The 25,711-nt window shown below is 39.6% G+C and overlaps 1 protein-coding gene across 2 annotated transcripts in view; it reads left to right on the forward strand.

Annotated features, from left to right (window-relative positions):
* Positions 1–25,711, forward strand: part of DIAPH3 (diaphanous related formin 3) — a 173,379-nt gene that overhangs the window by 80,911 nt on the left and 66,757 nt on the right. Inside the window, exons 24-27 of one of the 2 annotated variants that reach the window (XM_084844874.1) lie at positions 4,603–4,767; positions 5,779–5,914; positions 11,089–11,184; positions 12,933–12,992. In XM_084844874.1, coding sequence (XP_084701000.1) covers positions 4,603–4,767; positions 5,779–5,914; positions 11,089–11,184; positions 12,933–12,992 — 457 coding nt within the window. The remainder of the gene's footprint in view (positions 1–4,602; positions 4,768–5,778; positions 5,915–11,088; positions 11,185–12,932; positions 12,993–25,711) is intronic. The other variant, XM_084844873.1, reaches the window with a different exon arrangement.

Consider the following 25,711-nt stretch of genomic DNA (forward strand, 5'->3'; position numbering starts at 1 on the left):
TTTAGTGTAGAAATGAGAGAAGACTGTCCAGCTAGGAATAACCATTCAGATTGTCCATTTTGATTGTGGTTTTTCAACTTGAGCTGATTAGTTTATAGGACAAATAAAGTGTTTTTGAATTTCTTTAAGCTTCTTCTTTCCCTCTTATTCTCTTGAATAGTACCTGCAATTATTCCTCTGAATTTACAGGAACCATCATAATTCCCTTCAATAAACCTTACGTGCAGACATCTCTTCAGGCTTTTTTGATCTGAAATTGTTCTGTGCTCACTTTGTAGTTTGCTAAGAAGCAAGTAGTATGAGCATGGAGGAAGAAAGCACAGAATTGTTTCACATAAAAGCAGATAGAGTGCTACTTGTGTTTTTGTTGGTCTATAGGAAGGTCTAATAATATGAAAGAACAAATCGTCTACAACTCTAAAATGTTATGGTTCACATTCCAGTTTAGCTTGCGCTTCTTGTTGCTGACAAGGGTTGCAGGACCTTCAAGAGGGATTGATTGATGTTGGCTATTTGAGGCCAAAGAACATATTTTCACACACAAATGCATTCACATTTTAAAACAATTCTGCCTGAAAGTGCTTTATGTCATACTGAATGCTAAAATTTCTACTGTGGCAATTGTCAAGGTTTAGCTGCACTTCTGTATATATCTCTGCCTTCTAGTTTACAGGTGTTTCTTATGAAGCTTATAGCTGTTAAGTAAGAATTGCCAGTTGGTCTGTTGTACGAAAGGTGGTTTGAAGATAGTAGAATAAAGACAGAGGCTCGCTGCTTCCATATGAAAAGGTGGTTGTGCATGCATGCGAAAAACTTTGTCTTTCCTTGCTTGCTTAATTGTCCTATTGTAATGTGCACATCTTATAAGAGTGCCTTTTAAGACAGTACTTAATCTGAAGATATGTACATAGCACAATCTACAGGCTCACACACAGGTTTCTCTTGCTTATAAGATGGAGGGATCTTGTTTATAAGATGGTGAAGTTCCCATTATTGGGAACTTCACAGAAATGCTTCACCATTTTAGCCAAATCCACATGTGACACTTAAACAGATGGTTTGATCTTTAAATACTGTTAACATGCAATAGTTAGCTGACTCCTGTTAGCTCTCCCTATAGGCAGGGAATAATTGAGGAACAGTGGAGTTACATGTGGCTTCTGGTAATGACTGAGCCTGCTAATTAAAGAAACTCACTTTCAGGAAAACTGAAGCTATGACAAATTACAAACCAAAAGAGTCTTGATGTAAAGGTTAGATAATCCTGCACAGCATGAAGAAGTCAGGGCCCGTCCTAGCTCTTATTGTTATGGCAAGGGAAGTTGAGTGATGCCCATGTCTTGAAAGGTATGCAGTTCGTAAAAAGCAGTTGGCAGGAAAGTTGAGACAGGAAGGACGAGGCTTCGTGAAAACCAATTTTTCATTCTGCATACAATTATGCTCCATAGGCAACTCAGCTATTACATCCTGTCACTAAATATCACAACCTGGAGCCGGCTAATAAATTGATTAGAATTCATATTTCTTTTTGAAGTCAGTGCACTTTATTATTGATAGAATTTATAATTATATAGATGGGCTCTTTTATTGGATTATTCTACTTGGCTGTCTATTATAGTTGTGTACTTTATTTTACATGTAATTAAATTCCTTTATGTGGCTTTGTTTGCTGCAGATAAACATTCCAGAGAAATCAAATGTAGAACATAAATCCATTTATGCAAACATAATGGGGAGAGACAATTAGAATTACTTTAGAGATATTATACATGTGCAAGCAAGTTAAACTAAGATTTGGTGCTTGAGCAGTCTCAAAGAGCTCAAATTTCAAGATTGTAATATGGATATACTATTATCAAAGTAAACTACAGGCACTGGAGCTGTTATCTACTGAACACCCAAATGTATATTTATTTATTTAGAGAGTATTATAGGGATATAATAGTTTGATGCTAGCCATTAGATAATTATTTAGTTTTTTCAGTATTTTCTTATAGCAGTTTTCTCCTTTAAAAGGCCATTTGCAGATATATTGCAGAAGACCAGAAATCCATATTTTTAAGAAGTTGAATATTTATTTTATGAACAGGTTACCAAACTGCATGTTGCACTTCATTGCTTTTTCAGAATAGCAGGGGAAATGGTGTCTCAGTTTCTTAATAAACTGATAATTTTGGAAATAAAGCATTTTAAAACTATATGACCAAGTTAGATTGGTAATTTTACTTTATTAATCACAGTAGTGTGTTTAATAGTGTGCTTAACCTTAAAGGGATTTGTATAGATCTTCTCTGTAGGATAGTATTGACTTGGTATGAAGATCTATTGATGTAAAATCAAATTGCCAGTGAGACTTAACTACTATAGTCATTCAGTGAGTAGGAAACTGCCATCTGAAATATAACTTTCCATTATGTTTCGTGAAATAATAAGGGCTGAGTATCTAAAAACATAGGAAGCAAGAAATTTAAAAATATTGCTTCAGTAGTAACTAGCACCTTTTTATGCCTGCTTTTCATTGTTTGTGGACTAGCATGATACATTAAATATCGAGAGGCTTTTATGATACTCAAAAGGAAATTCAGGCAAAAAGTGCAAAAAAGAAGAAAAATCAGCTCAGGTTTGTTTTTCATCTAGGAAGAAGCTCCAGCATGAAATTGCAAGGAGGACTGGAATATTGTGGTGTACTCGATAAAATTAAAAATGTGTCAGATAGTAATTATGAAAGCTATAGATTTTTTTTTTAAAAAAATAGGCCACCGATGTTGTGCAGTATACAGAAAACGTTATGTGAAGTTGAAGTGGCATGGAAGTAGACAATTATGTGAGTGAACAGAAGGAAATGTTTGGTTAAAATGTTCAAGTCCTGAACAGTTTCCCCCCAAATAACTTTATTAACATTCTTTCCAACAATATTTGAGCATTGATGAAATATTGGTTAGAGAACAATATTCTTAAACATATTGAAAAATACCAATAGATTTGGTGTTTACGAACACTGACACCAACATGCAGGTTGGGCATGCTGCTGTGTCACTACAACTGCATTAACCTCAAATGCTAGTTGAAATTGTTCTTTATCTTGAATATACTAATCATTCACGCCCAATAAAACTTCTGTACTAGATAAATATGTGCATTGATGTTGTGGCATTTGCTTGAGGGAAACACCCCCCCCCCCTCCCCGTAGTTATAGCAACTATCATGGGAAGGAAAATCTCTTTTGGAAAGAATGGCTAGTAAATTTGGTACCAAATAAGTTCGATTTGAGACATTTTGTCTGAATGTTGCAGAAGACTAGCATTTGAGTGGCTTGCTTAAAAACACGCTTGAGGAATGCTTAATTTGTTGCATTAGCCCCATAGGAGAAATACTTCCCAAAATCCATACAACTTCAGATGATGAAGTGGGACTGTGCAAAGGCAGTTCATTGTTGATTCATGAAAAATCTAGAAAGAACAATTCGGAGAACCTGACAAATACTGACTATAGGCAGAACCACATGTTATGGAAGAGATGTGGCTGATGTTAAAAACAGCCTCTTTTCCCCCTAAGCCTGCTCTGCTTCATTTTGGTACTTCATAAGTGAACATAAGAAGGCTGCTTAAAGCAGGGCTCTTCAACCATTTTGGGACCATGGGCACATTTGGCATTTTGAAAAAGTGTCCTGGGTGCCACCACAAATTGACTGCTATAGGAGGGTGGGGGCAAATCACACAAATGTTAAAAGTGACCGTTATCTGTGTTTGTGTGTGTGCATGAATGTGCACCCTGTGTGTGCATGAATGTGCACCCAGAGCTACCCACTCTGGCTTCTGTGTGTGTGTGTGTGTGTGTGTGTACTTTCCCCCCATTCCTTCCTTCTGTCTCTCTGACTCCCCCCCCATCTCTCTCTCTCTCTCTAGCCCTCCCTCCCTTCTATCTCTCTGTCTCTTTTTTCCCTCCCCCCCTCTTGCTCTCTGGCTCCTCTCTCTCTCTCCAGCTCTTTTTTCCTTCTTTCCTTCCTTCAGTCTCTCTGGCTGCCCTTCCTTCCTTCCTTCCTTCCTTCCTTCCTTCCTTCCTTCCTTCCTTCCTGGCTCTTTTCTCTCTCCCTTTCTTTCCATCCCCATGCAACTGAATGGACCAATTTCTCTATTCATTTGCAGGGGGTGAGAAAAAGCCCCCCTGCTGAAAAGTGGCTGGAGGAATGGTGAAGTCCTCAAGGGTACTTGGTGGTGGTGGGGGGGTGAATTTCTCTCCCTGCCCCCAGCCATTTTTTGGCAGGGGGGCTTTTTTGCTGCCTATAGAAACTAAGGATGTGATCTCGATATGCTTCTATAGAGAGCAACTCCCCACCCCTGTTAAAAATCAGCTGGAGGGGGTGAAACATTTACCCCCTGCCACAGCCCTTGTTGCCTCAAAGGTCCTTGGTGAGGGGTGCACATAGGGGGAAATAGCTTAGTGGGTGCCTCAGGCTGGTGTTGCAGGTGGACAGGTGCCTGTGGGCATCACAATGGGGAGTCAGTCTCATGTGTTTTTTTTAATGACTGTACTCTGGTTCTATAACTCTGTAACCTTCACAAACCTAATATTCTTGTTCTGTAACCTTAACAAGCCTAATACACCTTTGTAGTTCAAGTGAAGGAGCAGTTTCAGAAACTTTCTAGGATGCATGACAGTATGGAAAAGCTCTATCGGAATGTGATGGAGTTTTATGCTATTGATTTGAAGAAGATTTCAGTGGAAGAATTTCTAACTGACTTGAACAACTTCAGAACAATGTTTATGGTAAGTATATGTAACAATAAAATGTTAGACTCAGCAGGAGTAGTAGCACTGTCAATATGCTTATACTTACAAGGGTCAGCTGCCATTTATATCACTTTAAGAGGAAAGATAAGAATATTCTTCAGTGGCCAGATTGTGAATAGGGGCAGGTACAAGATGGGCTATTCACTCAAAGGAAGGCGTGGTACTCATGAGAAATTTATGCAGTTTAAAACAGCAGCTGCTAGTGTAGGTTTAAAACTATGCTACATATCATTCCCTCTATTTCTGATGTTCTGGGGTGAGTGCTGTTCCTTATGCAGCCTTAAGAGCATCACCCACACACGAGAGGAGATCTTTATGCACAAATGCAATTTTTTTAACCTAAATAAGTCAGAAGAGGGTAAAAAACCACCCAAAAATAGAAAAAAGGAAAACTGGTCATATGTATGCTTGCGTGGAGGAGCAGGGAAGGTACAGGGAGTGAACACAGAGGTGAAGAGCCTGGTCTGCAAAGTTGCCAACTCATAATACATCTACCTTAATATTGAAAGGCAAATTGTGAAAATGATTTATATAGCAAAAATATTCATCAATTTCTAAAACAGGGTTTATAAAAAGAGAAAACCAACAGTAAGTAACTGAATGCATACAGATCTGTTATACAACATGATACTGAAAGCCCAGTGTGTTTCAAGCTGCATTCTCTTCTTAAGGGGGGCAAAATGTAAATAATGTATTAAGTCTCTTCTGACAAACAGATTAAGTTATTCCAGGGTGGGGTGGTCTCCAGTATTCAGTATTGACAGGATAAGCTTGAAGCAACACAAAGGAGAAGCTTCCCTGACTATCCCTATCGGGTTAGCAGACAACAGGATCTTGCCAGCATTTATAATCAAGCTTAGCAACACAGTAATTTTTAACAACAGAAGAATGACGATCTTTCCATATGGTAAGAACTTTTTCTATAGTCATGTAGACTGTTGTTTGAATTCTTAATATTTTATGCTGATGAAACTTAATTTTTGTTAGCAAGCAGCAAAGGATAATATGAGAAGAAAAGAAGCAGAAGAAAAGCAGAGACGTGCTAGAATAGCTAAAGAAAAAGCAGAAAAAGAAAAACTAGAAAGACAACAAACGAAAAAGCAGTTGCTTGAAATTAAAACAGGTAAAGTGGACAGCAACCTGATTCTTCTAGATAGTAACACAAAGCAGCTGTTCTAGGTGCTATCTCACTGGATTTTTAAAGACAGAACTGGTTGATCACATAAACTTCACAGGCACTAAATAATACAAGCAACAATAAATGACCAGCAGTTGTGCATCTAATTCATTAAATTTTTTGAGAACTTTGTTTTTTATAAACAGATTTTAAAATGTGAAATGTTTCAGCATAACATGCTAGTTTCAGTCACAAATGGGAGTATCCTGCAATGTTTTTCCTTGATTTAAGAGGTCTCATACTCCTACATTTCAGTTGTGCAGTGAATATCTCGCATCGTATGTAGTAGTATATAGCTGCTTTGTTCGCTTGAAACTGGAAAACACAACAGCATGCTCACAACAGTATTCTAGGCAAAAGCAGCTCTGGGTCATGAGTTTTCAAGCTGTTTGATGTTCCTACTGAGTTTTCAGGTGTCCAGGAAAAGTAAATGCCCAAGGTTCTCTTGCTGATCTGCGCATGGTCAGAAGCAGCTTACTGTTTGAGTTGAAGAACTTCTTGAATACATGGCGTTGTGTTTGTAATGCAGCCCAAGGATTATCAGCTGGAGAAGTTTGTATTCCAAGCCAACTAGATAATGAATTTCAGTGGCATCTATGTAGCTGGCATACAGTAACTTAGTCCAGACAGTGCACAAACTTGACTCCCAGTGTGTGATCATGCTCTATAGTAAAGATTAGGGCTGTGCAGAGACCCCCCAATTCAACTCAGAAGCCGCTTTGCAGCTTCCGAGGCAGGCCCGATCCGTCTCGGGCAGATTCGACGGCCCCCCAACCTGCCTCAGCCCCGAACCTGAAGCAGGGTTTGGATGGCGAACCTGCTTCGGGGGCCCTCCCCGACGCTCCCACGCAACCCCCCAGCTCCTTACCTGGGCTACCGCCTCCTCCGCTGCTGCTGCCGCCTTCTCTGTCACTCCTTCTTCTTCGCTGCCGCCCACTGCCGCTGTTGTCTTCTTCTTCTTCTTCACCGCTGCCATCTCCTGAGGCCTGGATGCACAGCGACTGGTCTTCCACGGAGTCACCATTTTTAAAATGGCAACCTCCTGGAAGTTCCAGGAAGTTGCCATTTAAAAAACGGCGACTCCCTGCAAGAAAAGTCGCCATGCGTCCAGGCCTCAGGAGATGGCAGCGGCGGTGAAAGCAGGAGAGGAAACCAGTAGAGGAGAAGGTGGTGAAGGAGAAGGTGGTGGTGCGGCAACAGTGAGGAGGTGGTGGTGGCAGCAGAGAAGGCGGCTCAGATAAGGACCTGGAGGCGCCAGGGGGGCTAGCCTGGGGGCTGAAGCTCTGATGAGCCCCTGACCTGCTCCAGGCCACTTTGTGCCCCCTCCACTTCACCTCAGAAGAGGCACAAAGTGGCCCGAAGCAGCCCGCTTTGACTTCGGGTTCGGGCCAAAGCGGTGCACAACCCTAGTCAAGATGCCATTCTCTAGCAGTAATGGCTTCTGTGAATGTTCATGTTTCTATTACAGTGCCTTACATAAGTATTCACCCCGCTTTGACTTTAACACATTTTGTTGTGTTACAACCTGGAATTAAAATGGATTTAACTAGTATTTCTTGACACTGATCTACACAAAATAGTCCATAATGTCAAAATGGGGGGAAAAATCTATATTTTACAAAATGATTTACAAATAAAAAACTGAAAAGTCTGGATTCCATAAGTATTCACCTCCTTTGCTAAGACAGCCCTAAATAAGCTCTGGTGCAACCAGCTGCCTTCAGAAGTCACATAATTAGTTGAATGGAATCCACCTGCATGCAATTCAAGTGTCACATGATCTCAAATTAAATACACCTGTTTCTGGAAGGCCCCAGAGTTTGTTGGAGAGTATATCTAAATAAACAGCATCATGAAGACCAAGGACCTTTAAAAAAAAAAGTCCAGGGTAAAGTTCTGGAGAAGCACCAATCAGGATTGGTTTATTAAAATAAAAATCCCAAACTATGGACATCCCCCAGAGCACTGTTAAATCCATTATTACAAAGTGGAAAGAAGATGGTACAACTACAACTCTGCCTAAAGAAGGCTGTCCACCAAAGCTCAGTGACCGGTAAGGATGACATTAGTCAGAGAAGCAACCAAGAGACTAATGCTAACTCTGAAGGAGCTGGAGAGATCCACAGCTGAGATGGGAGAAATTGTCCATTGGACAACTATCAACCAGATGCTCCACAGAGCTAGGCTTTATGGAAGAGTGGCTAGAAGAACGCCATTGCTGAAAAAAACCCATATCAAATCCCACTGGGATTTTGCCAAAAGGCATGTGGCAGACACAGCAAACATGTATTTTTTGCAATGATCTTTGGAATGAGCAATAAACATATTACTCACAGCAACAATGTGGGAAAAGGTTCTCTGGTCTGCTGAGACCAAAACTGAATGTTTTGGCCTTACTGCAAAACTTAACGTGTGGTGCAAAGCCAACAGTGCTTATTGCCCTGAAAACACCATCCCCATGGTGAAGCATGGTGGTGGCAGCATCATGTTGTAGGAATGCTTTTCATCGGCAGGGACTGGGAAGCTGGTCAGGATTGAGGGCAAGATGGATGGAGCCAAATACAGGGCAATTCTAGAGGAAAACCTGTTTCAGCCTGCAAGGGACCTTGGACTGGGGCGGAGGTTCACCTTCCAGCAGGACAATGACCTGAAATACATAGCAAAGTTACACCTGAATGTCTTAGACTGGCCCAGTCAAAGCCCAGACTTCAATCCGATTGAGAATCTGTGGCAAACTTGAAAATTGCTGTTCACCAACGGTCCCCATCCAACCTGACCGAGCTGGAGCAATTTTGCAAATAAGAACGGGCAAAAATTGCAGGATCCAGATGTGCAAAGCTGGTAGAGACTTACCCCAAAAGACTCACAGCTGTAAATGCTGCCAAAGGTGCTTCTACCAAGTATTGACTCGGGGGTGAATCCTTACGCAACCAACAAATGCCAGTTTGTTTTTGTTTAACTTTTGTGCCACAATAAAAATATTTAGCACCTTCAAAGTGTTAAGTATATTCTGTAAATCAAATGGTAAAAATGCCAATTAAATATATTTTAATTCCAGGCTGTAACATAACAAAATGTGGCAAAGTCAAAGGGGGTTGAATACTTATGCAAGGCACTGTAAATATAAATGAACAAACTAATATATGGAGGGAGTCAGAGCCAATCAGGATTATTTTCTCTTTTGTACTGCATTTTCTTTAGTTGGTTTTAGAGGCATATGTGAATACAAGAACTGATTTAATCCACATCTAACATTTCGGTTAGCCCTGATTTGGAGTTTCAGAATGCTTCTGGCATATACTTTTCACAGTTTTAAATGCTGTTCAGAATGGTAAATCTTCTGTGTAGCAAACCAGCACCATTTAGTTTGTACTCTATAATGATGACTATGGTAGAAACTTACATTTTTAAAAAATTTCCCCACCTTCTCTTCCACTAATATAATTTCCTGCGCATACAGAAAAACTGTTTCAACACGTTACTTACAGGTTCAGGGATATGTAGAAGTTAATTGAGCATATGCCAAAGAATTTCCTGAAGTTCTTCAAAATGTGTTTGGCATTTTATTAGTTGGCTCAGAAAGCAATTCAGTTTCCTTTCAGCTGAGAAGAATATTACTGTAAACTTAACAGTCAAAATGGGGAGAGTAGTAACTTCTTATTGCTTATAAACTACCATTTGATCAAAGCCTTCAAGGCAGTTAGCAACTAGAAATACAGTAAGCATCACACAGATTTTATTTGACAAACTAACCAAGTTTTTCTCCAATTATTTGATATGTATGTATGGATATATATTTTTTAATTTTTTGTTGAATTCATATATATATACACACACACACACACACACAAACCCACACACGCGCGCTTCAGCAAACATCAAAACCAAAGTATTACAACCGATAGCAAGTATAAGCCATCGCATTCAGTACTAAATGCATTCACATACAGTTTACAAAGAAGTTGTTGAATCTTATCCTTGTTTGTTTGTTGTATTATTTGCTTCCCCACCCCTTACTCAGGGAGTACGTCCTGAAGGATGAGACTGCTGTAAGTGGTGTAGGAGCCTGTGAGGTGGTACTTGTACACCTGATAAAAGGATATCAGGTCTTCACAAACTTGTTTTTTAATAAGATCCACCCTCCCTCAAAAATCTAGATTAGGCTGTTAAGTGTTAAGCACTCAGCTATGGCTACATCCCAAATATTCTTGAACCAATTCCTCAGTCTGAACTTGTGCCTAGTGATGACTAAGACGTGCTGCTGCAAGAAGCAGTGCAAGCAAATCTGTAGGTAAGGTTGGCTTTGGGGTGTCAGAATAAATGTATGCTTGCATGCGCACATGTGTATGTGTATGTGTGTAAATATATATATATATATATATATATATATATATATATATATAAACAAACTATCATTACAACTAGGAAATTATTGTCAAGAGGGCAGTGTATGTGCATAATTGCTTTAAGTAGCTCTTGAGAATATGTAAGTAGCTTTATAAGACCCTGTTGTGTTTTAATAGAGAGAAACAGTTTGTTTCAAGCCAAACTGTCCTGTGACAGAATTCTGCTTTGTTAGTGTAGTTTTACGTCTTTTAAAAAAATACAGAGGATCAAAGTATAATGAATGACATAATGAGTGGGCATTCAAAAGATCCATAATGACATGCAGTTTTTATGATCCATTCAGGCAAGCAGAATCTGAAGAGCTAATACACTTCGTGCAAATAACCATCTTAGAAGATGGTTTCATACAAAGCAACCAGCTTTTGCAAGGGAAGCAGGGTTTATGATGATCTGTGGTTTCATTCAGGGTTCAGAGGGATGTAGAAGCATATGAATGGTGTTGCACTGCATTTAAAGTTACTGTTCTATCTCATTTTAGGATGCAGTGGTATAAAGTGAATCAAATGAACTTTGGTCTGCTTTAGTGGACACAATATGAACACTTAACAGGGCTGACTTCTTGGAGATCTGATTTATGAGTAAATTAAAGGCTTGTCTGAATTTGGAATTGCTAGCATTTTATTGCTACTGTCTTTTCTCGATCCCTGTAAATCCTCTGGCATTGCTATGGTAACCCTGAAAGCTGAAGGAATTCCCACCATCTCTTTTTACAGAGGGTGATGAGACAGGAGTGATGGATAGCTTACTGGAGGCCTTGCAGTCAGGTGCTGCTTTCCGTGACCGAAGAAAACGGACAACAAAGTTTAAAGGTAAATACTTTTTTCCTTGTTGGTTTCTATGGAATTATGGTACAGAGATATTTTTAAAAGAATACACTCATTGGTGCAAAACCACAGGCCAGAACTGTTTTAAAGTGTTGTTAGTCGATTTAATCATTTTCCTTGTAAAGACAAATGTAGCAGAGGTATGAGTTTGGGGTAGTATCATTATATTTTACAAATCAGTGTACTGAATCTAACGCGGCCTTTGAAAATGAGGTTCTTTAAATGTTCGAGTGGGTAAGAAGGTCTAACGAGAGATGACCAGAGGCTATTCACTGGTGCAGTAAATTTGAAAGATTTATTTAAATCATAGCAGATAAACAAGGGATCAGGTTTATGAGAAAAAGACAAGAAAATAAATCAATTTTAGAGGAAATACAATAAAATTATTAAATGAAAAGTACAATGTGGAACCACTTATATTAAAGAATAAGGTGAAATTGATCTTACATCTAAAGCTTGGGGCATGAAATATTAAGTACAACTAGCCCATTATAGAACTCTACATTTGCCCTAGTCTTCCACCAGTTCCCTAGTTAGAGCATACTACATTCCCAGTTGAACAGCAGTTTGGCCTGAAGAGAGAGAGACTACTTATTCCAAGCAGAGGAGATAGGCTCATGTAGCCTTACATCAAAAGTGACAACACTTTTTCAAGGGCTGAATTTCACTTCAGAGAAGCTCTGGAGGCACATTCCAGTGGCTTATAACTCTGGCTTGTGTAGGAAGAGACAAGCCGGAGTTCCCAGTTTGCACGATAAACAATCCACAGACAGAAGGTCCACGGTTTGCTTAGCTGTTCCCACAGAAGCATGTACAAGCATCCTGGCTCATTCACAACAACCTAGAATTCTTTAAAATGCAAGCCATTGTAAAATTATTGCAAGCAAAAACATGAAATCTAAAAGCAAAGTTCCCTTCACTATGTGTTCTAGAGGAGAGAAGATTTGCAACACATAGAAGGCGTCATGAAAAAAACTCTGCATGTATGTGAAAAATAGAGCTGAAGCTAAGAAGGAGTCCAGTAAAAAAGAAGTGAGGCTTCTCTCTGCTCCCCCAAAACTCTTCCTGTTCTCGGAATGGTTTTGTCTCCCTCCACCATTCTATACCCCATAACTAAAATTTGTTTCTGTGTTGTTAAATAGCAGGTCTGGAGACAAAGGATTCATCAAACCAGTTTCCCTTGCTGTCAAGAAACAGCTTTACTTGGTCTTGGGGTTACAGATGTAATCCTAAAGTCTTATTGGGGTATACCGTGTTGCCAGAGCCATTGAAAGTATCCAGCTTTGTATCTTTTCCATATTGGTCCATTGTGCCACAGCTTGACCAGGGCCTAGTCACCACAGCAACTGTTAATCTGTCTTTTCTCACAGTAATTAAGGGTTCAGGCTGAGATAAATCTATGACCTCAGAAAGGATGTTCAGACCTCCCTTGCAAACTAAACAATGGGGCAAGATCCTTTTGGTTAAAGTTCTTCTTCTGTTCTACTCCATAGCTCTAGACCTTGTCCTCAATATCCCAAAACGGGACCTCAGTAAAAGTCTGACTGGCAAGACTCTTCTATGGACTCATGTTCATCTTATAGTAACAACATCACATGATAACTTGTAAAATGTACTAAGTGCAACTTTTCTTCCCGAGACATATAATCTGAAAAAAGTCCCTTTGGAAATATTCTTGTGTGCAAATGTTAATAGAAATAGATTGTTTCTTTGCTTTTTTTTTTAACTTACAGATGAGCCACAGAATCTCAGCCCAACCTCTGAGAGACCTGTTTTGAAAACTTGTAGCCATGGTAATTCATAAATCACATGTTCTTATCTCTGATTCCTATTGATTTATACTTCCATAAGAGGCAAAGATATTCCTTGTTTTCTCTCTATCAGGAATTGTGAAATAAAGCATGGGATTAACATCAAATAGAGCTCTTGCTTAGTATTTGCATGCTTAGATATTTTCTTCTATCTTTACCTATCTGGCCTGCATTTTAACTTTCCCTAAAATCTGAGGAATTGTGGATGTCACTTTCCTTAATTCAGGAAATTAGCAAAGCATGTCCTTGGCTCTTGAAACAAAATATACAAGTTCATGAACTAAAGGAGAGGATTGCTTAATTTATAAATTGGACAGACATACTGTTCATTTCACTTATAAAATAATTTATTCATCCTCTCTGAGCAGTTTCACAAAATTAGACTTTATATATGTGCACAAGCCATAGGGGAATATGGTATACATTCCACAGGCCCAGTGATCTGAAAACACATAACACAGCAGCCTTGGGACTGATCAGTCCCTGGTTGGAAGACTACCTGGAAATCCTTTGTATACTGCCATAGAAGAAAGGCAGTATATATAGGTAATACAGTTCATTGTACTACTATAAGAAATATATGTCTAAGCTATTTTATTTTCAGTGATTTTTGTGCAAGCTATCCAAGGTTTGTTCATTTTGTTTTATTACCTAAACACTTCTTTGTAGTAAGGTCAAACCCAATTACTACTAAAGCTGCATAAGAATAAGTTAAAGGTAAGCTGACTTTTACATTTGTGTTGTTTTGTATTTTTTTTAATTTTGTTTTAATTCTAGAAATGTTGAGTCACTAAACAACACACAGATTACTTTGCTGGGTCAGACCAAAGTGCATCTAGCTCAACATCTCAGTGGTCAGCCAGATGCCACTGAGAACTCACAAACAAGGGATAATGGTGATAGCATTCCTCTGTCCCCTGCACCTGATATTCAGTATACTGCCTTGTAAATGGATGTTCCATTTAGCTATCCTGGGTAAGGCTTGATAGCTTGTGGCCATTACCTCAGCTTGTTGCAGTGAATTCCATAAGCTAATCATGTGCGTAAGTAACTACTTCCTTTTCTGTCCCACCCATATTGCTGGTCAGTTTTCTATGGCAGGAGCTTTAATTCACCTTAGTATTTGCTTGAACCTTAAAGAAATGTCAATATGTGAGCATATCATGATCTTCCTAGATGGTTATTCTTTTAGCTAGAAGAATGGAGGCACTGAAGGCTCTGTCAAACACCTTTTACAAGATTCCTATAGGTCAGGGATAGAGAACTTCCAGCCCACAGGCAAAATTTGCCCCAACAGGCCAGGCATTCTAGTTTGCGGGGCCTCAGTTGAGGCCCCTCCCTAAATCTTAACCCTATGTAGGGTAGTGGGGAGAGGAATTTTATTTAACTTTATTTTATTTAAAATATTTATAAGCCGCCTTCCAGGACAGGTGCGACCCCAAAGCAGTTCAGCCCTTCCAAACCCTCTCATAGCCCCTGATGAGAGATCACAGCAGGGATTCTCCATAGTGTGCCACCCAGTTGAGAGGCTGAGTGGCATGCTAAGTGCAATGGAGGAAGGCATGGGGCAGGCGAAACTACCCTTGCCATAGTCTTGGAGGAGCACTCCTCCAGCAGACGCCTTGTCAGGGTTCACTTCACTGCACGTGGGCTTTCCCCAGGCCAGGAAAGCCCGTGTGCAGCGAAGCTGGGTCCCCGGCCAAGGAATGGGATGGAGGAGTGCTCCTCCAACTTGGGCTATGGCTGGGGTAGTTTCACCTGCACCTCACCTTCCCCCATTGCACTTAGCAAGCCACTCAGCCTCTCAACTGGGTGGCACACTCCTCCGGTGCCTTGGCAAGAGTGGCTTTGCTGTGTGTGGGCTTTCCCTGGCTGGGGAAAGCCCATGTGCAATTAATCTGGGCCCCAACCAAAACACCATCTGCAGAAATCTACATTGAAGGACAACAGCATTCAGCAAAAGCTGCTCAAATTCTGAGTAAATGGTGTAAGGTGAATCAACTGTGAAAGGAAGGAAAGGTCTACTGAAGCAATCTCTCAACTGAATGTTGTTGGGTTTTATGAACTCAGAATTTGCATAGAAGTGCCTTGAGTTTTCATTTGCAGATGAATGGCAATAAGGTTTCCACTGAGGAAAAGGCATAAGAAAACTGTTGTAAAAGAATAATTCCAGACATATAATCTATTGTGGTGATCTCATCTACTAGCAGTCATTCCACCCATAACCCTTTCTGTCTACGCTCTCAGCTAATGGTTTTCAGAGCTTCATTAAATCAGAGACAGAAGATTGGTGTCAGGTGTTCATCACTACATTGTTACATAATCTATGTAGGCAGGCTGGTTAGGAGTTTCCCAAACAGTCTTCCGTTTTTAAATTAGCAATACTCTAGCAAACAGGTTCAGGACGGAGAACATGGCAGAGTGCGCACATACATTGCAGAGATCCCATAGAATCCCTTTCATGGCTGCAAGGCCACCCATTGTCATTGGAGTTGGTGATTCCCATGCATCTCTCTTTTTTCCCCCATATGAGAGACAGGTTGCCATTCTCTCATATGGGAGAAAGTAAAGGTGGTGGGGAAGACAGGACTTATGGGGATAGAGGCTAAACATGCCCCTGTCCCTGGTGTTACTTTTTTTTCTTCTTTTTTTGCAAAGAGGTAGATTCTCTCTCTCTCTCTCTCTCTCTCTCTCTCTCTCTCTCTCTCTCACTCACTCTCTCTCTCTCTCACACACACACACACACCCCACTGTGAGTGATTTGTAGCTTTTTAGTTTCCCCCCACTCTGTACATCAATATAAAGAGGCTATTTTAGTCACTCTATAAAGAAAAGGGCCATATCTCATTGGTAGAGCACATTCCTGACATGTCCAGCCAGGGCTGGGAAAGATTCCTGTCTGAAACCTCTGCCAGTCAGTGTAGACAATACTCAGCTAGATGGATCAAGGCAGCTTCATATGTTATTTTGTTGGCCAGGAAGTGGGTTGCTGGGTTCTGCTGCTTTAGGAACCATGGCAGCATCACTCATTTTAGCCAGTCAGTAGCAATCAGAGCAGTAGTTCACCTGCTACAAGCTGTGGGACATTGTATAACTCATGTTTTGAGAAGATGCCCAAGTAACAGTATTTATCCATTTCTTGTCTTTATCCATTTGTCAGCAGCTCCAAGAAGAGCTCCATTAGTAGTCAGACAAAGGCGAGTGGCTGCATCAGTAGGAACACCAAGTCGCACTACTACAAAGCTTTCAGTAAACAGGCTAAATTGAGTAGACTAAGAAGCAGAATGCTAGCCTAATTATGTTAACTCAAGCCTTACCAAGAGACTTTCCTCCTGAGCAATAGATCCATGATTTGGAAACCTGATAGGTTCAACAGCTGTCTGTCTCTCTAAGGAATAATCTCTTCTAGTGGTGGCAGGAAGTTATACAATAATTTTAAGTATAGGAGAATGAGCTCTTGTTCAAAAGTCTTTCAGACAGCCATATTTTCTCTGAGCATTTCACACGTACACCTGGAAAAAATAAAGCAATTCTTTGAGAGTAAGGCCAGGCCCAAAGAGGATTGCTCAAAACCTTTGTTTAGAGACCACCAGACTCATGGGCTGTCGTTTGCAGCCCCCTAATCATGAGAAATGTGGCCAGCCACCTGCAGATATATCCAGAAGACTCTGCCCTGTATTCTAACACTAGGGGGTGCCAGTTATCCACTGTTAGGTCCTGGACCTGACAAACCATTGCTTTGAAAACTGGTGAATACAGGTTGCAACATTTTCTGTTAAATCAGAATGAAATTAATACCATAATGATTTTTTTTTTTTAACCAGGGTTAATGGGTTAGGAGCTAGGTGGTATATTGTATAAAGACCTCCTCTACCTAGCTGTCCTTACTGCCTGATCAAATTAGTACTGCTGTCTTAGTGGTATTTCATAGCGAAATATACATTAATGGAGAGAATATGAGCAGTAATGTTAGTTATGCCATACATTTTTTAAAAAATTTGGAAAAAGTGATATTATTTGCTTTCACTATGCTGTATGCTAGAACAGTATTGGTCAATGGAACAGTATTAATTCTGTTGAAATTTAGAACTAATTATATAGCTTTTAGTTGAATCAGTTTAGTCATGTGCCTTAGGCACTTCAAGTACTTATAGCTAGCAGAAAGAGCACTTAAGTGGCATAATCTTAAAGAATACTTTGGTTATTCAGTACTGGATGAAGCATGTTAAGGTATCAGGTAAAATGTCTAGTTTCAGAGTTGTACTGTAGATGGTACTCTTTGCCTGCTCCTACCAGAGGAAAAAAACTAAAAATATATTTAATTCAGTGCGATCCATCATCAGGCAACTGTTCAAAAAGTAGCATTCTTAAATGCTCTCAAATGTCCAGTAGCAAAAATAAATGAAGGGCATAGTGCATTAAGGGATTTCCAGTGGAGTCTCTCAGGGCAGAGAAAACTGCTGTGTGAGAGAGCTCATGGGACAGCTTGTGCTCTTACTGCCTTTAGCAATAGCTTCCTAACTAATCAGTCTCCAGGCTTACACCCTGCTTTAAGCTGAACTGCTTTCTGTTTGCTAGGCACTGACTGAAAACGGGGCACAGCCAATTACTCTGCTGAGTTAACCCTGTTCCACTTTATCCAGCGAACAATCATGATGGTCTCCTTATGGCAGCTTATTCTTCATCTTTCTCCATTTTTAGATATCTCTCCACCACCAGTTAGGATAAGGTACATTTTATATCATATGAGCTTCAGTTAAAAACAATCACAAATGTATGTGATGCAATCAGTCAGGAGTTGTGTGGAGAATGTAAAGACTCTGGGGTAAAAGATAAATATTGCGTATATTAGAGAGAAGGATTCAAAAGGGCAAGTTTAGATAGGTCATTTACAAACATTCTATGGTTCCTATTGGCTTATAGCTGGCTGATATTAAGGAATTATACATCAGAGGGTCAGAATAAGCTGTATACAAGAGCCAGTTCCAAACTGTCAGGGGATCAGTTGGAGCAGCGTAGTTCTGTGTTCAGGAGAGCCTAGGAAGGAGAAGCCTAGGAAGGCTTCAGGAGAGCCTAGGAAGGAGAAGAAGGAGAGCCTAGGAAGAAGCAGAAGACTAGCTGAGATAACTGAAGGCAGAAGCTCTGAGAATTAGCCAGAAGACAAGGACTTCAGAGGTGGCTTTCCAGGATAGCTCTGGCCAGAGTGACAGCACAAGGCAGTTGGCTGCCAGAATTAAGATTTCAGAAGAGGCAACTGTGACAGCTGTAGCCTGGTCCTCAAGTAACTGACCTGAAGGAAGGAAGACTTCGAGAAGCTGAATTAGCCTGCCAGACGGAGTGCATCACTCTCAAAAAGCCAAGGGTCCATTGTGAGTGACTAGCTTTAGGGAGTGACGATGTTCAACCCAGTATCCTGTCAGTTCAGGACCAGAGAGGGAACTTCAGAGTTTGTCCTCTGTGTCACTCTTAGATAGTTAATTGAGGAGTTGAGGAAGTGGAATTGGCATATGAGTTTTATTTAGGGAAATGAACTTGTTCAGGATATAACACCTTCCTTAAAGTGACAATGCACAACTTATTGATAACATCCAATCTTATATAATATCAGTATGCATTATAAGTAAACAAGGTTTTAATTACATATATCCTGTAAATATCCATGTCTGTTCATCCTATCCCACTGTTTTATTATTGATGGTGTACTTGCTGCCTATTCGCTACTGGGCCAGGTTTAAGGTTTTGGTACTAGTGTACAAAGCCCTAACAACTTGGAACCAGGATACCTGAGAAAGTGCCTTCTCCCTTACCAACGTGCCCGATCACTGAGATCATCATAGGGCTCACTCCTGGTGGTTCCACATGACCTATGGCCCAACTGGAGTCCACCTGGAGAAGAGCCTTCAGTGTGGCGGCCCCCTTCCTATGGAACTCCCTGCCTCTGGAGGTCAGGCATGTGCGAACACTGGGTTGTTTTCAGTGCCTCCTGAAAACAGCTCTTTTCCAGGAGGGCTTCCATGGTTGTGTGTTTTTTTGAATATATTTTCATTTATTTTTTCTTTATAAATGAAATATACAATACCAAACATATCAACAACCTGATCGATACTAGAATTTCCCAACAATACAGTCTTCTGATTAGGACACCATAATAACAAAAAAAAAAGGAAAAAGAAAGGGAAAAAAAGGAAAAGGGAGGAGGAAAGGAAGTGAAGAAAAAGGAAGATGATTCTTTCCCCTCCCTCCCCCTTAAAGAATTAAATTTAAACTCCAATACCTGCCAGCCTCCAATGCCATTCTATTTTACAAACTATATCTATAACCTTAACGATCTTACAGTTTAATAAACAACCTTACATTTCAATATCATATCAATCTTATATCCAAGAAACAGGTCTACAGTTAATTCCCAGTAGCCTAGATTACTACTACTACTACTACATTTTTTTAAAGGAATATAGTGTTATCTCATATATATATATATATATATATATATGTCAAAAATTGTTTGTGGGTTTGTGTGTTTGAGGCTGGCTGCAGGGCCGTCTGTAACGCAGAGAATAAGGGGGAGCTGCCCTGGGTGTAATCACACTGTAGGGGCCCTCTGAGCCTGTCATTTGGGCCCTACAGTTGCTGCCCCTTTTACTTCACATTCTCACTTGCCAGAGTGTATGACAGGAGTCACTGGGTTACATTATTACTTTGTTTATACTTTCCTTTACTAACAAGTACACCCTCTCAATCATGGTACAGGCCAGGTTTCTGATTTCAGCTATGAGTCATCCTATTGGCCATCTTTCATTCTATAGGTCTCTCTCCCATTCACTCTGACTTCTTTCACCTTGGATTGGCTGGCCGCCGTTTGTTCCCTCCCCTTTAGTCATGGTTTCTTTTCTGACTGTGCCTTGCGTTTAGTTTCTCTCCCCTCTTCCTGCAATATCCAGCGAGCAAGAAAGTTCGTGTTAAATATCTTTACCCCTTTCAATGCCAGATGTATCTGTTAGTAGTGTGTGATTAACACTAATGAGAAATGTGGTGCGGTGTGTGCTCACCTGTCTGAGGGGCTGGGATGACACAGTGGAGTGGAGACTTAGGGCTTTATTCATAAAAGAGTGAACTGGGGGGAATTGAGAAGGCAATTGCAAAATGAAGGGCAAAATAGCAGAGTTTTACATGTATCTGAATGGAAGATTTTTGGGTTTGTGTGTTTGTGGATGGCTGCAGGGCCGTCTGTAAGACTGGGCATAAGGGGGAGCTGCCCTGGGCCTAATCACCTTCAGGGGTCACTGAGCCTGCCATTTGGGCCCTAGTGTTCCTGCTGCTTTTAGTATACATTCTCACTTGCTGGAGTGTATGACAGGAGTCACTGGGTTACATTATTACTTTGTTTATACTTTCCCTTACTAACAAGTACACCCTCTCAATCATGGTGCAGGCCAGGTTTCTTGTTTCTGCTACCAGTCATCCTATTGGCCATCTTTCATTCTGTTGGTCTCTCTCCCATTCACTCTGACTTCCTTCATCTTGGATTGGCTGGCTGCAGTTTGTTCCCTCCCCTTTACTCATGGTTTCTTTTCTGACTGTGGAGAGCATTTAGTTTCTGTCCCCTGTTCCTGCAATATCCAGCAAGGAAGCCTCTGCTGAACATTTTAATAGTGGTATGAGATTCAGTGTGGATTATATTGTAGCAGTGCTTACAGATTCAGTCTCTTGCATTTTTAGTAGTGTTATTTATTCAATCTGCTCGTTATAATTGTTGTGCTTTTTAAATCAAGTCTGGTGGATTCAACTTCTCACCTTTCTTATGGGGCCTTTCCGAGAAGCGTAAACCTACCTTAATGTGTTTCTAACAAATAGTGCCTATGACAAAATTACATCCTGGGCAACGCCAGGTATATCAACTAGTATAATAATAAAACTTAAAATAAACCTTCAACAGTCAGTAATATATTTTATACTAGATATATAAGTACACATGTACCCTCAACAATTAATTTAAATACAGCATACCATATCTATTTTGAAATAAAAAATATAAAGAAAAGCAAGAAAAAACAAAAGATAAAAGAGAATAAATGAATATATATATATAATCATCTATCTTCTGACGTAGCCTGGATTATGTAGATTAAACACAAACAGTTAACAAAGCTTGTTTAAAGATTCCAGTTAATGGGGTTGTAACAGGAATCTCACACATTTTTATGTTCAACCATGCCTCTTCCATTTCATGATTTATAAACTTCTTCATCTGACCTTCAGGCACAATACAAAGTGTAGCAGCATATTTTAAGTAATACTGTAAGTTCATTTGTTTTGCCATATTTTTTGCTTTGATAAATTGCCTTCTTTTATTTGCCACCTCTTTGATGTAATCTGGAAATAACATAACTTTACCTTGTTTCCAGGAAAGGCTTCCACCCTCTCTTGCAGGATATAATTCTTTGTAGAGACTTTTGCAAATTGGACTATGATGGTATAGTCAGTCCCTTTGGCATTTGACACACGAATTGCCTGCTCAATATCAAGTAAATAATCAGATGGGATAGGGAATATCTCATGCAAAAATAGGCAATTTTACATCATTAGACAGATTTTTAATCCCAATAATACGTACACTGGATCTTCTTGTGAAGACCTCCAGTTGAGAAATCCTGTCAGAGGTATTTTTAAAACAAATTTGTGTCGAAGTTTCATTCGCTGCTACTCAGTCTTCTAGCTCGTTAATTCTTGTCTCCATTTTTTGCCATGACGCATTAATTAAATCGACGGCTCCTTGCAAGGCGGTGATGGAATTTTGGATTAAATCCAACCTTCTAGCTTGCTCCATAAATTGCGAAGATAAAGTCTTTATCAGAGTAACTAATTCCCCTATATCTTCTGTTTTCGAAATTTTTGACACAGGAGGTATGGGTGGAGTTGGCAGTGAAGCCATCCCTTTTCTTCTCGGTGCATTCATGTTTCTCTCAAACATCTTACAGGTCCTCAGATGTTCTTAGATGTTGTTAATATTTCTTAAATCATCCCACAGGAGTTGTTGATATTTATTGAAGCATATATTATTATGGAACACGTCAGCCCAGTTTTCTCTTATGAAATAGGAGTCTCATCACAGCTTTTTGCATTGAAAGCTCTGGGGAGATAATCCTGGAATCCAGCCCCCCCACTATCTCGAGGGGGGTACTTTTCTCCACGATGTTGTCCAGATTCCGCCTTGCCCCCCCTTTAATTCCAAGGGGGAAATGAAAAGGTTTTTCATCCTTTTAAAAAGCTGTTTGAGAAAGCTCCCATGGGAGAACCCGTGGGAAGCTGCCAGAGCGACATCAGTTCCAACCGGAAGTCGAGGAGGGCTTCCATGGTTGACCAGCCTCGGTTTTATTAGTACTCTGTTTTTTAAAGAATAATTTTAATATCACGTTTCATTCTTCTTTTTATCTTTCGTTCATTTTATCTCTTGCTGTTCACCACTCTGGGATCTGTTTAAATGTGGAGCGGTATACAAATGTTGTAAATAAATAAATACGAAGGAGATTGTTTTATTTGAGTTTTATGCGTATATTAGGCAGAAGGGCATACAAAAATGCATATATCTGGAGAATACAAAAAATCTATACACATTTCTGTGCAAACTTGTTTTTTGTTTGTTTGTTTTAATTGCAAACTGATGCAGAAACAGGACAGAATTAACCGAAGGCTGGAAAAAGAGAAACTGAAACTTATAGATTTGCTTATCCCTACTGATATAACCCTTCCAGGTTCTTTTCCTGAGATGTTGATTGAATTGATATGTGGTTGTTCACACTTAGGAAACAAGCCCCACAGCTTCAAGGAAACCTTGCTGTTTAGCAACACTTCAGTGCAATAAATTGAGTATACAATGATAGTAATGCCAGTGTGCAATCACATATCTTGTAGCCTTGTGATCTGGTGACCTTCCAGGATTAATGGCTGCAAGAGCAGTATCCAAAGAGGTTGGGAAAGAGAGTGGAAGTAATGGGCACATGTGAAGAGATTATGACAATACTTTCTCATGGGATCATTGTTTCTTTCTGGGGAGAAATTTGTGGGAAGAATCCTGAATCTAAAAAATGAGCTGGATAACCAAAAAGTGATTTCATTGATGCTAAATGTTGCATCGAAAGAGGCAGTTAGCCTGCAAGTTTTCAGTCAGAACTCCTAATAAAGGAAAAGCTGAACAAACGTGTGTCTTCCAAATGCTGTGACTGGGAAGAAGTCAACATAACACAAATTAGGGATACAGAGAGAGAAATACCTCCAAAATAAGGCTAGCCTTGCAAGATAATTTCATTATTTTGTTTTGAAATATGGCATCTCCTAGGCACAATTGGCATTCAAGTGGTAAGCCTTCTGTTGAGAAGTAGGGGTTCTTCAGACCTTGAAGACAATATTTAGGGTGGGTTTTCTCAATATGCTTACAGGCTCAGGAGAAAACCAGAGTGCCAGGATGCTGCTCTTGAAAGAATGCACTCAGCATGATCATGAAGGAAGCAGGTATCCCTGTTGTGTATCTATCACGTTATACAATAGAATTAGACTAAATTCCTGTGTCAATGTTGAGTCAAAATGAAATACACAATGGCTTAAAACCAGAGGGATTTCACTGTTCTTACATCTGCTTTCTATTCTAACCAGAGGAACCTAGTAGGTCTGGGACAACTGAATCTTGTCCCAGGGTTTCACTCTTGTGGCTGGTTTCTGGCAGTGGTTTCTGCGGAGTTTGTGCCACTATCACACGTTTAATTTGGATTTTATACTTGTAAGTGACAATAGCTGAGTAATATCAACTAGCTTTCTAAAAGCCTTCTACCAGGAAATTGGTACAGTGTTGCTTGTTCCTGTGTAGCCTATTATGTGGACTAGGATACTGCGCTTATTGTGGACTGGTTGTGTTCTGTTCCTGATTTGCCTTTTTATGAGATATATGTTTGTCCTAGTCCAGAGTCCTTAGACAGACTTTTAAAGTTATGAGCAATCCTTGAGAGTAGTATTAGGTCTTGTGTAGGGAGCTGCCACAGTCAGAGTGTTTATCTGGAGAGCCATCTGGTCTCAATCTCTTCATATATCCTTCCTTTTTACAAACTAAATAGTGTACTTGTATGTTATTTATTTGCTGCTACCTTGCAATGTCTCTTATAGACGGTGACAAGGTTCCTTGTTAGACTGAGCAGACTCCCTTTTCCAAGGGGCAGTCCTATTAGTCAGTTGCAGCAAAAACTGATTCTTGTGCTACCCTATATAGAACAGATTTATTGTAGCATAAGCCTTTATGGACTGCACTTCATCAGATGAGTGAAATGTTATCCCCAGTTGGCAGGTATGTGTGTGGGTAAGTAAGCAAAGAAACTGTTCACAGCAGCAGTAAGTGATAACACAATCATCCTAGTCTTATTACCTTAATTAACACCTGCACTGAGACTGAAAACCATTGTCTCAATTCAAGCCGAAACAAATAGAATTAAACTTTCTGATTAATTCTAATCCAGCAATTTCACTCTGGAATCTCCCACTGAAATGACTTTGTTGTGGAACGGTAATGTTCAGGTTGCCATTAGAATGTCCTGAGAGGCAGAGATATTTTCCCATGGGTTTCTGAATCAACAGAGGTCTTGTAGACTAACATATGTATTACAGGACAAGCTTTCATGGACTAGACTCTAGTCCACAAATGTTTATACCATAATAAATGTGTTATTCATTAAGCTTAAAGTACAAGTTAGTCATAACTTAAGTCTCATTGATTTCAATAGCTTACTCTAACCATGATTAAGTCTGGATCCATCCCAAAGAGTCTTGTACCTTAAAGACTTGTAATAGAAAAAGACATTCTATTATATTCCATAGACCAAAAAAATCTTTATAAATCGACCTCTTATCCTTTAATAGCTCACTTGTAATGACACATCTCAGCCCAATCTTTGGCCCTTCTAATAACTGCCTAGGGAAAACCTCTTTCTTTCAATTGTTGTATATATCTATTTCAGTATTGATTACACATATCTGAATGAGTAGTGTTATGTTTTATCCTTAAAAATAGTCCATATAATAAATTATCTCTTAGATGTATAGAATGATTACTAGTATAATGTAATGTACTATTCTTACCAGTAGGGTTACTATAACTTTTAACATAAATTTGTCCACCTAATTTATAAGCTGTAACATCCAAAAATGGTTTCTGATGAAAGTCCATATGACTTGTGAACTTAATAGGAGGATCAGCTGTATTCATCCATGTAAAGAAGTCAACTACTACACAATCATGATAAGCAACAATATAAATTATCATTACTGTATCTCCCATAATATTTTGTATACTGTGCATATGGATTTTTCTTTTGATTCAAAATAACAGTTGTTCCTAAATAGGACATGTAAGTTTGGTACACTATGTTTATTTATTTATTTATGAGAATGTATGAACCATTTACATCTACAGATATTATTAATTAATGAGTATTTATAAATTGCTTACATCTAAAGATTTCAAAGCAGAGTACACAGTTCATAGAAATGTAACAATAAAGACAAATTCATAGAACATATTTCTGCATAAGATGGTAGGCTACACTACAAATGGGAAGTGTGCTTAACTAGATGGGTCCAACATACTAGGGGCAACTCGACTTCCCATGGCAACTGTTTATTTGGTAATTAAATTGATCATCAAATCTATTTTTTCAAGT

The sequence above is a fragment of the Heloderma suspectum genome, chromosome 3 (genome assembly GCF_057233095.1).
Source record: "Heloderma suspectum isolate Gila_16-S chromosome 3, 16-S_ref, whole genome shotgun sequence".
NCBI classification, from domain to species: Eukaryota; Metazoa; Chordata; class Lepidosauria; order Squamata; family Helodermatidae; genus Heloderma; species Heloderma suspectum.